Source organism: Chiloscyllium plagiosum, chromosome 38 (assembly GCF_004010195.1).
Source record: "Chiloscyllium plagiosum isolate BGI_BamShark_2017 chromosome 38, ASM401019v2, whole genome shotgun sequence".
Lineage (NCBI taxonomy): Eukaryota > Metazoa > Chordata > Chondrichthyes > Orectolobiformes > Hemiscylliidae > Chiloscyllium > Chiloscyllium plagiosum.
This window is the reverse complement of record NC_057747.1, coordinates 12,451,203-12,464,148: the sequence shown is the minus strand read 5'-3', so window position 1 is coordinate 12,464,148 and position 12,946 is coordinate 12,451,203. Positions and strand designations below refer to the sequence as shown.

The following is a 12,946-nucleotide window of genomic DNA, read 5'->3' as shown; positions in this document are numbered from 1 at the left end:
GTCATAGTTTTAAGCTGTTTGGCGGAAAGTATAGAGGGGATGTCAGAGGTGGGTTCTTTACGCAGAGAGTTGAGAGAGCATGGAATGCGTTGCCAGCAGCAGTTGTGGAAGCGAGGTCATTGGGGATATTTAAGAGACTGCTGGACATGCATATGGTCACAGAATTTTGAGGGTTTATACATTAGGTTTACCTTACATGAGGATCAGTGGTCGGCACAACATCGTGGGCTGAAGGGCCTGTTCTGTGCTGTACTGTTCTATATTCTATAACTATCTTTGTCTTGAAAAAGAAAAGTGACAAGGTTTAGGGAGGAATTGTCAGAGTTTAGGGCCTTGGCAGCTGAAAGCATGGCTGTCGATGGTGGAAGGATTAAGACAGGGAATGTGGAAGGGGTCGGAATCAGAGCAGTGTACAGATCTTAGAGCACTGTAGATTGGAGGAGGTCACAGAAATAGAAAGGGTGACACCATGGAAGGATCTGAGATCAAGATGAGAACTTTATCACTGAGATGTTGCTGGAACTAATATTGTTTTTAATTCATTCATGGGACGTTGGTAGGCCAGAATTTATTGTCCATCCCTAATTACCCAGAGGGCATTGCTGTGGTCTGGAGTCACACCTAGACCAGGTAAGGACAGCAGATTTCCTTCCCTAAAGGGCTTTACTGAGCCAGATTGGTTTTGGCGAGAGGTTATTTGGTTACTCCAGATTTTTACTGAATTCAAATATCACATTTTGTTCAGTCACTCATGGCCAGCATTTATTGCCTGTCGCTCGTTGCCCCTGAGAAGGTGCTGATGAGCTGCCTTCTTGAACTGCTGCAGTCCACATGCTGTAGGTACACCTACAATGCCATTAGGAAGGTAATTCCAGGATTTCAGCCCAGTGATACTGAAGAAATGGCAATATATTTCCATTTGAGGATGGTGAGTGGTTTAGAGGGGATCTTGGTGGTGCTCCCATGTATCTGCAACGATGGGGATCAAACCCATCTCTCCAGAACATCAACCTGGGGTTCTGAATTACTAGCCCAGTGATATCACCACAATGCCACCGCTGTCAGTGAGCAGAGTGGTGGAGGCTGAACAGGACATGGTGCAAGTCAGAACATTTCCACCAGACTTCTGAATGAGCTCAACTTTGATTCTGCATAAACAGCGCAGGCCATCAGGGGAATTGTTGGAAATATCTAATTGTGAAAAAGGCAGGGGCTGGATTAGGCAAAGGTGCAGAGGTGGAAATGGGTGGTGTGAGTTGTGGTTAGGGAGGACAGCGGGCTCCAGTATGCGGCCTGATGCTTTCTTAGAAAGGATTAAAAAACAACTTTGTTCAGTCAGTTCAGACTCTTGTATAAGGTCAAATAGTTGGTTCGGCAGCAGTATTGAATAGCCTGGTGACAAGTTCTCACTCATTGATCAGAGAAAGGTGCACACTAGAAAGTTACATCTAATGGAGGCCTGAAGCAGAGGGACAGGTAGATGGCACAGTCTTCCTGGGACATACACACACATACTTTGTAACGGGGACCTTCGGTGGGGCACGTGTAAATGATGTTTCCCACTTTAACTGTTGAGGATAACGTTTCACACAAGGAAGCACCAAGGAACAAGACAGACAGTGTTGCTGGGTCAAAATCCTGGAATTCCCTTCCAAATGGCATTGTGGGTCGGCCTACAACAAATAGATTTTGACAAGTTCAAGAGGGCAGTTCATCGCCATCTTCTAAAGGGCAACTAGGGATGAGTAATAATTGCCAGCAGGGCCAGCAACACGCACCCCTCATTACGGAAAGTACTATCCAATATTATTTCAAAAAGAATGATGAAATGTTTAACTTTCAACATGAGACCTCCATGCTGCATTTCTGAGACCAACTGTGGAATTTTAGCACGAGTTCTTCTGTCCCGAGAAGCTTACGAAAGGAAATTTAGTCAAAAATAGATTCACAATACTGTCACTCCAATTCTGCCAACTGCAATTTTTACCAATGCAGCTCCCCACCAGCAGAGTGTGGGTTTCTCTTACTTAGTGTGACCCTCAGTCTTTAATCCATATCATTTTGGAATAAGCATCTTAGTGTTCTCACTTCACACCAGGCTCACTTATCTCTTTGTTCGCTTCATTCTTAAAATTAACTTAGCAGTTAAAAAGAAGTTAAAAACAGGTCTACAGCTTTGCAGCTAGCACTGCATTCAACATTAATTTATGCAGGTATTCAGAGCCACATGCCTATGTACAAAGTTTGGAGAAATACCACACCTTTTTTTAAATACATCCTTCGCATGGCATTAATGAGAGACGACTTGCCAACATTTGGTACACCAATTACCATCAAGCAATATTCTAAGTTCTGCAGAGAAACAAGATAAATGACAATATTATGCATCACCCCCGCCTTGTCCTGAATGACCAAGTGTGCATATTTCTAAACAAATGTGCTTGTAAACATTGTTGTCAATCTAACTTAAACTCACTACAGTCAGTACAGAAATCCAACAGTGGTGACAGCTAGCATTTCAAAGTACTTGATCAAACGTGAGAAAAAGCTACGAGAAAAGGGGACAGGAGAAAAAGAGCAGATTGCCAGGACCCTGGGAACGATGCAGACAGCGATGACTTGGGGAGCAGAGAGAGTGAAGTCTATGGAGAGGGAATGATGAACTTTTAAGCTCTTTTAGTTTTAGTAATATCAATTTAATATTAATCTATTCAGTATTTTACCATTTACATAATTTATTCAGTCATTTATTCTGTAATCCAAGATAGTGTCGGCACATAGGGACATTATATGCGTTTCACTGTACCTAGGTAGGAGTGACAATATTAAAGCAATCTATTCTCTCTCGATAGACCAACTTTTATAATATCATATCTGGCTTCATTCTCATCCTCCCTGAAAATTTCACTGTCACCGCCTTGACTAGTAAATCTTCCAAAAACGTCTCAATCTAACTGATATAAAGGGTGTCTCACTAACTTAAACCGAGGTGCTGCTTTCCTATTTTAATAATAACTCCTCTCAGAATTTCTCTGCTGAATAGCATTACAGTTCAGATACTTATCAATTTGCAAGTAATAGAGGGGATCAGTACAGTGAAGAGTGAGTTTGAGCTCAATTCAAAGAAAGTTGATGTATTTGAACATTTCAAATTTTGGTTATGACAAGGCAATGATGAATGGGGGAACAGAATAGATTTCCTTTGTAAATGATTATCAATTGAATTCCAAAGATGCTTTGCTTACAGGTTCGGCCTTACATGATGTGTTTTACAAGCCTGGTCAATGTTCCCATTAATATTTCATATTTGTGTATGGCAATTTATTTTGTGTAACAGTGAATAAATGGTTCCACTGAACAAGACCTGTGTTATACATTCTAGCCTCTGTGCAGCTTAGCAGGAAAGTCATCTCCTCTCAATAATTTGGTGACTCCCATGTTCCCAAACATACACAAATACTGTTCTCTATAATCTCTGTGATGCAGTTTACAGTCTTTCAGAAGAAAATTGATGAACAACACAGATTCGCATGCAGCAAGAGCGTGTATTCAGTCACTGTATAGATATTCTAAAGAGTAGCAACCTGAGCTGCTTACCTCTGTTCTGTGAAACCGGTCACTTTTCTGAATGAGCTCTGTAACAGCAGGAATAATCTGCCAATAAGCAGCAAGTAATGAGTAAGTTAAAAACTTAAACAGTTCATGTATTTCCAGCTAAGTATTTTTAAATCTGATAATTCGATACTCTTTATGGTGCTTAACATCAAAGAGAAATTTCAAATGTGGCTCACCAAAACATAACTCAGGACATGAGGAAGGGTCACCGGACCCAAAAAATTAACTTTGATTTCTCTGCACAGACATTGCCAGACTTGTTGAGTTTTTCCAGCAATTTCTGTTTTTGTCTCAGGTACATGCATTGGTTTTGGGCTATGTATTCTTATAATGGACTCTGGTTTATTTGGCTATTAATGATTTAGTAGTTCAAATGCTGCTGTTTTGCACATTCCCAGTGACTACAACGCAAGAATCTAGGAAGCGTTGGTTCACTATCTGGAGACAGGTGCAACTCAGCTATGAACACAGTATCATTATTTTTCAGCATTTTCAATTATGGACTGAAATGGGAAATGGAACCTTTTAAAAACCAAGGATTATTGAAGGATTGTTTTTTTTAAAAGCAGGTAACCCTGACACTCATTATAAGTACTGTTTACACAGCTGCTTGTTCAATAGTAATGGAAGCCCAATTTGCAGAATAACTGGAGCTAGGGATCTGTACATGAATGGAGCCTTGGTTGGTGACAAGAAGCTGATTGGTTGGTGTGCTCATGACCAGTTTTCAATGACAAACACTTTCTGCCTGTCAACTGCATTGTGATTGGCTCCCAGGTAACAGCACAGCTTGGAGGCATGAATGTTTTAGTCTAGAGTGGTGCTGGAAAAGTACAGCAGGTCAGGCAGCATCCGAGGAGCAGGAAAATCGACGTTTCGGGCAAAAGCCCTTCATCAGGAATCCTGGGCGGCACGGTGGCTCAGTGGTCAGCACTGCTGCTTCACAGCACCAGGGTCCCAGGTTCAATTCCAGCCTTGCGTGACTGTCTGTGTGGAGTTTGCACCTTCTCCCTGTGTCTGCGTAGGTTTCCTCCCACAGTCTAAAGATGTGCAGGTCAGGTGAATTGGCAATGCTAATTTGCCCATAGTCTTAGGTGCATTAGTCAGAGGGAAATGGGTCTGGGTGGGTTACTCTTTGGAGGGTCGGTGTGGACCTATTGGGCCGAAGGGCCTGTTTCTACACTGTAGGGAATCTAATCTAATCTAGACTCTGATTTCCAGCATCTGCAGTCCTCACTTTTGCCGGCATGAATGTTTTGGCAGACCTTTAGAGGAGGAATTGTTTTTGCCTTAAGTTAAAAAGCATCTCAAGGCTGAAGATAGATACCAAAGTAAAACCAAGGACTACAGATGCTGAAAATCTGAAACACAAACTGCTGGATAAACTCAGCAGGTCTGGCAGCATCTGTGGAGAGAAAGCAGAGTCAATGATTCAGATCCAGTAACCTTTCATCAGAACCCTGATGAGTGCTTACGAAGGGTCATGGAACCCAAAACAATGACTGCTTTATCTGCGCAGATGCAGTCAGACCTGCTGAGTTTCTCCAACAACTTATTTCTGCTGCTCGAACATAGCAGTTTTTCTCCCCTCTCCCACAGCAGTTGCTCTAAGCTGTGCCTCTTAACCAGTAAGTCAGAGAATTTGCATAGGAATCAATCATCCTGTACCTTCTACAGGTATATGGGGAGTGGAGACTGAGAATGAGTTGTAAGGACCATCTTATCAGCTTTCCCATCAAGAAATCTTACCAGCAGAGACTCAGTGATAAATAAAATGTCATACAGATATCTTGTGAAATATTTATGGACAGAGTTCCACAGGAGAACAGTGCAAATAGTTCTTAAATTTCATTTTATTTGTCTGACCTTCTCAAAAGCCAGGAAGCTTTGCTAAAACAAAGTTAGGTTTCTTTAATGAACAAACCAATTCAACTTAAGGAAATCATGCACCTGATCCACTACGAAAGTTAAGGTTAATTCGGGATCTGTTCGTAAAAGTGGATGTGCAGCTCAGGCTTGCAAACACAGACTATTCACAAATATTTAGCCATAACAGCAAAGATTTTCAACTTTATTGGCTCCTACCATATTTATAATGGGGTAGAATGTCTGATGGCTGTTTCTCTTAGTCCTGACAATGGCCAACATGGTGGAGATGAGCAGGATTCTTCACTGCCTCAAAAGGTTAATCAGAAGGGCAGGGAGTGAGGAAAACCTGTGTCTAACATTGCTACAGAGGTCAGAGTTTAAGGAGAGATTCATTGCTGAATGAATGCCCATCATTCAATGATTATTGTCGCTTTGAATCACAGAATTGTTATGGTGCTCTTCAAATGAGTATTGTTAGCTAGTGCCAAACTTCTGATTTCTCCCCATATCCTTGCACACTATTTTTGGACAAATAATCATTTGACACCCTCTTGAATGCCTTAATTGAATCAGCCTCAGCACATTTTCAGGCGGTGCAGTCCATATCCTAATGACTTGCTTTGAGAGAAAAGAGAACTTGTTCCTCACCTCTTTTGCACATCACTCTGATTGCATCCATGTTGGGGTGGATATCCATAATGGCTGCCACTAACTTGAGGAGAGATGTGACTGATCATGAGGGAGCTCACAGAATGGCCCACTGGCAGGTTCTCCATCCCACCCACTCTTTCAAACAAATTAAATTCCAAGTTAAAAACTTACTTTCTTCACATTTACATCTCTGTCTCGTAGGCAATCAGTGAAGAGAATGTTTTGGATTCTTTGCTGTTCCAACTGTCTCAGGATTCTCTAAATAATAAACACAGAATGACTGCCATGAGGCAAGACCTTTAACTTGACTTAAGGAAGGTTCTTAAAATTATTTGTTACATGACTAATGTGTGGCCATATTTACATCCGGCTTTAGTCAAGTGCTAAATTTTATTCTCAATGCAATGCTTTTCAAAGCTAAGATCTCCCAAAAATATTGTTTGCATCTGTTGTTGTGTTGTTCTACAGACTTGTGAAATTTTCCGACAAATGTGACTACACTTTGACACTAGTCTTTTGGAGGATGTGACAGGTGCTATATAAATGCAAGGCACACTGTCTTTATTTACATTCATTCAGAAAGAAGGACTCCCCTCCTCTAAGTCACATTTGATTCTGGAACTGAGAAGAAAATGGCTTCATAATTCCTATACAACATGAGGACAGCAAATATTTGTATAACTCATCATCCAAAACATTCATAACGCTGTTAGTCTCCAGTTCAATTTGTTCATGAGATCCTATACTATCAAATGATGACAAAGCTAACTCTATTTTCAAAACATGTGATTTTCCACATTCTTTTAATGATAGGATCTTGTGTTTAGTAAATAACTGCAGATTATGGGCTCATGTGATTAGATAAACATTACTTAAATATTATTGACTGCCTTGCAGCCTATTCCAATTGCTTAAAGAAAAAATCATTCATGCATGACAGCATTTATTATGAACATTTATTGCCCATCCCCGAGAGCCAACCACATTGCTATTGGTCTGGAGTCACACGTGGGCCAGACCAGGCAAGGATGGCAGTTTCCTTCCCTAACGGGCATGAGTGAACCAGATGAGTTTTTTTCTGACAATTGACAATGGATTCAGTGTCATCATTAAACCCTTAACTCCAGATTGTAAAAAAAAATGTTAATTCAAATTCCACCATCTGGCATTGCGCGATTTGAACTCGGGTCCCCAGAACACTCTCACTAATTAATTGGAGTAAATACAGCAAGGTGGCAGAGTCAGGGCACTGCAACAAAAAGCAATACTGTTTTGGTTGACACGTATATGTGGCAAATTTTCAACCATTGTAGGTCAACACCAAACTATCAGAGTCAAGATTAGAGTGGTGCTGGAAACGCGCAGCAGGTCAGGCAGCATCCGAACAGCAGGAAAATCGACGTTTCACCAAACTATCAGAGCCACTCCACTGAGACACTGAGTGAAAATCACAGGACTGTCACCATAAATTTCTCTGATATTTTACCTCAAATAGACATATAAGTCGCCCTCTTAGAAACAGGGAAATAGCATGTAATTACAGCTCAGCTTATTACAATACAGACCTGTTTACTTGTCAAATCAGCCAAATCCATTTTGTTTAGTACTAGTAGATGGGGTCTGACACCCAGGGCCTCCTGAAACATAGGGTTACGTCCAGACAAAGGAATGTAAGTTGATGGTTAAGGAATTTTGCACATAGAAAGGCAATTTAAAGCCACAGATAAACTGAAATGATTAAAATCATAACGATGCTGATCTATTCTTCTACAGACACCAACTGATTCAACATCATGATCATCAGCTGGTTATGGTGCTCCTCTTTACTTGGATTGGTCAATGGTGCGGCAAAGATATTGGAATATCCCAGTCACTGGTTTCTAACAGGCAGTGGGAAATGTTCCAAATGAGTTTATCACATAGACCAGGAAAGGTTTCAGTTTGGCTTTGCCTCTTCAGATAAATTCATACGAGACCTCAAAGCATTTCTTCACACAGTATTAATTGACACTAAATACATGACGACCTTGCAGGAGACATGTCAGTCTTTAATTGCTCTCGTTCCAACCTTCTGGCAGAGTCTCTGTCATGACTCCAGAGGTCACTATTATGTCACAGCATACCTCAGAGGCTATCTGCACATTCCTTAAAGCCGGAGGATCAAACCATGCCTTATCTCAGCCATGTTTTATGATAGGGCTATGTCAGTGCTAAATAATCTGCTAACATCCTTTCTTAGTTCGGGAGACTAAAACTGCACGAAATTCTCCTGTTGTGATCTTACCAAGTTTTGATAATGTTAGCAGATTATTTAGCACTGACATAGCCCTATCATAAGACATGGCTGAGATTTGTTTACTCAACATAAGGCATGGTTTGATCCTCCGGCCTTCCTGTAGAGGCAGGTTTTAAGGAATGTGCAGATAGCCTCTGAGGTATGCTGTGACGTAATAGTGACCTCTGAAGTCGTGACAGAGACTCTGCCAGAAGGTTGGAACGAGAGCAATTAAAGGCTGAGATGTCTCCTGCAAGGTCGTCATGTATTTAGTGTCAATTAATACTGTGTGAAGAAATGCTTTGAGGTCTCGCATGAGTTTATCTGAAGAGGCAAAGCCAAACTGAAACCTTTCCTGGTCTATGTGATAAACTCATTTGGAACATTTCCCACTGCCTGTTAGAAACCAGTGACTGGGATATTCCAATATCTTTGCCACACCATTGACCAATCCAAACAAAGAGGAGCATCGTAACCAGCTGATGATCCTCCAATTGAGCATAGGTAATAGGCTGTAATAAGGAAGTGCTGCACTTTGGATCAAGTATGAACAACTGCATAATAAAGGGAAAGAAGACTTTCTTCTCAATAACACACTGTCAGGAGAAAGAGATTAGAGTCAGAGTCAGACCGCACGGAAACAGACCCTTCAGTCCAACCAGTCCATGCCGACCAGATATCCCAACCCAATCTAGTCCTACCTGCCTGCCCTTGGCCCTTATCCCTCCAAACATTTCTTATTCATTAACTTATCTATTGACTATTGTGGGATTGATGCAACTACTGAGATAGGGAGGGACAATGCCATTGAAGGATTTGAAAATGAGGATGACAATTTTAAACTTGAGGTATTGCTACAATGGGAGTGTATAACAATGAGTATGTGGGTCTTAGCTGAACAGGGCTTGGTGTGATTGAGGAGATGGGTAGCAGAGTTTTGAAGAAGGTTACATTGACAAAGGGCAGACATTAGGTAATTCATTAAGCTGGCTCTGGAATAATCAAATTTAAAAATAACAAATCCAAGGATGAGAGGTTTAGCAGAAACCAAACAGAGGTAGAGGTGGAAGCAGTCAATATTACTGAGGTGGAAACAGGCAGTCTCAGTGATGATTGAATGTGGTAGGAAACACATTGGGATCAAATATGATACCAAGATTTCACACTTTCAGATCTTGTCTTAGACAATTGTCAGGGAGAATGAGCTGGTGCCAATGGAATAAAGTTTGTCGCAGGGTCTGAAGACGATGGCTTTGGTCTTCCCCATATTTCGACAGAAGAGCTTTTCCAACCAGCCAGTACTCAATGTTGAGCAAGCAGCGTGCCAACTTTGAGATGGAGTTCAGACTAGTAGGATCAAGGTAGAGCTGGTGTTGACATGGTGCTGTGGAATATGATGCTATTTTTGGGTGATGTCACTTTGAGGTAGCATGTACATAAGAAACAGGAGGGCGTCAAGAATAGAGTTTTGGAGAGGGATCTACAGGAAGATAATCTGTTGGGGGTGATTTTCTAGCTACAACTAACCAGGCAAAAAGTGAAACAAGCAAAAGCAACTCCACCGAGCTGATGCTGGAGGATCCTGTGCATAATCTTGTCAAAGGCTGCAAATAGGATCAGAGGAGATAGTTTACCCCTCTCTCAGTCACATAGGATGGTGTTTAAGACTTTGATAAGTGCCATTCCAATATTCTGGAAGTGCAAAAACCTGATTGGAGAGATTCAAACATGGAGCTGCGGGAAAGACAGACATAGATTTTGGAAATGATTTGGATGTGCCGGTGTTGGACTGGGGTGTACAAAGTTAAAAATCACACAACACCAGGTTATAGTCCAATGGGTTTAATTGGAAGCACACTAGCTTTCGGAGCGTCGCTCCTTCATCATGTGATCGACTTTGGACACTGGTTTGTTCAAGGACTTCGAAAAGAAGATTTTTTAAAATTCCATTCACAAGATGTGGATTCAAAGACAACATAGGCTGGGCCAGAATTTATTGCCCATCCCTAATTACCCAGAGGGCAGTTAAGAGATAACCATATTTCTGTGGGCGTGGAGTCACATGTAGGCCAGACCCAGTAAGGGTGGTTGTTTCCCTCTCTAAAGGGCATTAATGAATAAGATGGGACTTTGTACAGAGGAATTTTGTGTGTTTTTCCATTTGGCAGATTTGAGGGAGAGTGAGAACAGCACCTGAGGAGAGAGAACTCTTCACAATATGAACACCAACTTGTACTTAAGATTAGTTCTCAACAGGAGGCATATTTGCCTTGATACATGATCTATTTCTTTCTCCACAGATGAGTTTCTTGAGCACTTTTTTTTATTGCTTACATTAAATGTTGCTCTAATCTCAGCTAGCAATGGGGGCCAGGAAAGGATGATGGCTAGTTAGTGGTTTAGTGGGAATAAGGATGAGGGAGTGGGTTTCATGGTCAAGATGAGCTCAGAGAGCTCATGAGGGGAGACAGGAGAGACACAAATGGAAAATGAGAGTCTGATATATAAAAAAGAACGGAATCCTGAAGGACGTTAGACCAAGTGTGCTAGGTGGTGAAAGAGAAGTAACAGAGGCAGTTGAAGGAAAGACTCATAGCGACAAACAAGTTTATGGTCTCCTTGTACTTGTTATGGGGTGGATGAGTGGGGGAAGACAGGAGAGACAGTTTTAAAATGACAATTTGCAAGTGGCTAAAATTGATTTCAAGAACACCAGGATTGAAGGAAACCCCACTAAATTTTCCCCAACATTCTAATTTTACCACAGAGCTGTTGTATGTTAAACAAATTGGGCCTGACAGAGTTTGAACATGAAGTACATTATTAATGATGAATGCCTTCTCTGTACAGGGTATATTAAAATATCATATTGATGCACTGCCATTTTTAATTGCAAATACCTAACTTTTCTAAATGTTTGAATACACACTGAGATTTGGGTGTAAACTGCAGGAAAGAAAAACTCATAAAGGATATCCTGGCATCATGAACTTCAATAATGCAATCCACTTTTTTCAGACTGGCTTGCATCTTTTTGAGTCCTGGAGTGAAACACAAGAGAATCAGGCTTTAGGTTATGGATTTCAGTTCTGAAACATAACAAGAATTTACCTGGATGCCCATTATTGGCAAAACTAATTTAAATGCATTACCTCAACACAGTAACGTGGCCAAGATAAAACCTCTGCTAGCACGCGAGCTGCATCTCAGCAGGGTTTTCGTGTTTTTTTTTAAATTGGAACTTTAGCAGATAAGCTGTGGAAACCCATAATAGGGAAAGAACAATACAAGAGTGGGTCACCTTAGCTGTTTTTGACCACCTCCTGCACAGGAGTTGGTCAGAGTAACATTACTCAAAGTAAATAAGGCAATCCTTTAAGCCAAGACAAAGTACAACGTACACATTCAAAAGAACATTGTTAATAGATTTTATGGTTTCAACTTTAAATGCTTTATGGGATCAATAAAATGTTGCAATGAGCAATTCAAGCATATCGTCTTGGAGATCTGAAGTTTAATCTGGTCTTGGCTGATGAAAGAAAGCCTCTTTTAATCCAGTCAAGTGCGACCTGCATTGGGAGCCTTGACTCAGACATAGCAGGTCAAGTACAGGGAAACCTTGATTATCTGAATGACACGGGCAGGGAATATTTTGTTCAGATAATCAAATGTTCGGATTATTGAATGCCAGATAACAGTTTAGCCAAGCATTGGGACCTTGTGATCTTGCTGGATAATCCAAAATTCCGATTAGGGAGGTAGATTCAGGATTTTGACCCTTCATGGTGATATAGGGTCACCTTTAAGTGATATAGTTCCAAATCAGGATGGTGGACAGCTTAGAAAGAAACCTGTGTGTGGCGGTAATGCCTCTGAATGACGAGGAACAATGTTTAGGTTCTCTCTTGTTGGAGGTGGTAATGGCCTGCACTTGTGTGTTGAGTTATACTGTTAAAAATCACACAACACCAGGTAACTTTGTCCACCCCAGTCCAACACCAGCTCCTTCACATCCTGACTTACACTGAATTGTTTCAGACTGAGAGCTTTGTCTTTTTAAAAGTAGATTATTCCTCAGGGTAGCACACATCACTGGAGCAGGTGGGACTTGAACCTGGGCCTTCTGGTCCAGAGGGAGAGGCACTACCACTACATCACAGGCAGGCGTTTTGAGGCAGCCTGAGCCTGACCCTCACCCAGTCCCTGTCCGTGACCACTGACCCCAGGCCAGGTTAGTTTCTGACCTTGCCCCATCCCTGACCATGACCCTTGACCCCAGGCCAGGTTAGTTTCTGACTCTGACCCCATCCCTGACCATGACCCTTGACCCCAGGCTAGGTTAGTTTCTGGTGGTAAAAACAATGACTGCAGATGCTGGAAACCAGATTCTGGATCAGTGGTGCTGGAAGAGCACAGCAATTCAGGCAGCATCCGAGGACAGGCAAAATCGACGTTTCGGGCAAAAGCCCTTCATCAGGAATAAAGGCAGAGAGCCTGAAGCGTGGAGAGATAAGCTAGAGGAGGGTGGGGGTAGGG

At 41.6% G+C, this 12,946-nt stretch overlaps 1 protein-coding gene across 3 annotated transcripts in view; it reads right to left on the bottom strand.

Moving 5' to 3' along the window:
* mtg1 (mitochondrial ribosome-associated GTPase 1) overlaps nt 1-12,946 on the bottom strand; it is a 30,482-nt gene that overhangs the window by 16,536 nt on the left and 1,000 nt on the right. For 2 of the 3 annotated variants that reach the window (XM_043678860.1, XM_043678861.1), the window contains exons 2-6: nt 11,387-11,451; nt 7,701-7,805; nt 6,307-6,393; nt 3,598-3,654; nt 2,262-2,352 (exon numbers count right to left, since the gene is read on the bottom strand). In XM_043678860.1, the coding sequence (XP_043534795.1) occupies nt 2,262-2,352; nt 3,598-3,654; nt 6,307-6,393; nt 7,701-7,805; nt 11,387-11,451 (405 nt within the window). The remainder of the gene's footprint in view (nt 1-2,261; nt 2,353-3,597; nt 3,655-6,306; nt 6,394-7,700; nt 7,806-11,386; nt 11,452-12,946) is intronic. The other variant, XM_043678863.1, reaches the window with a different exon arrangement.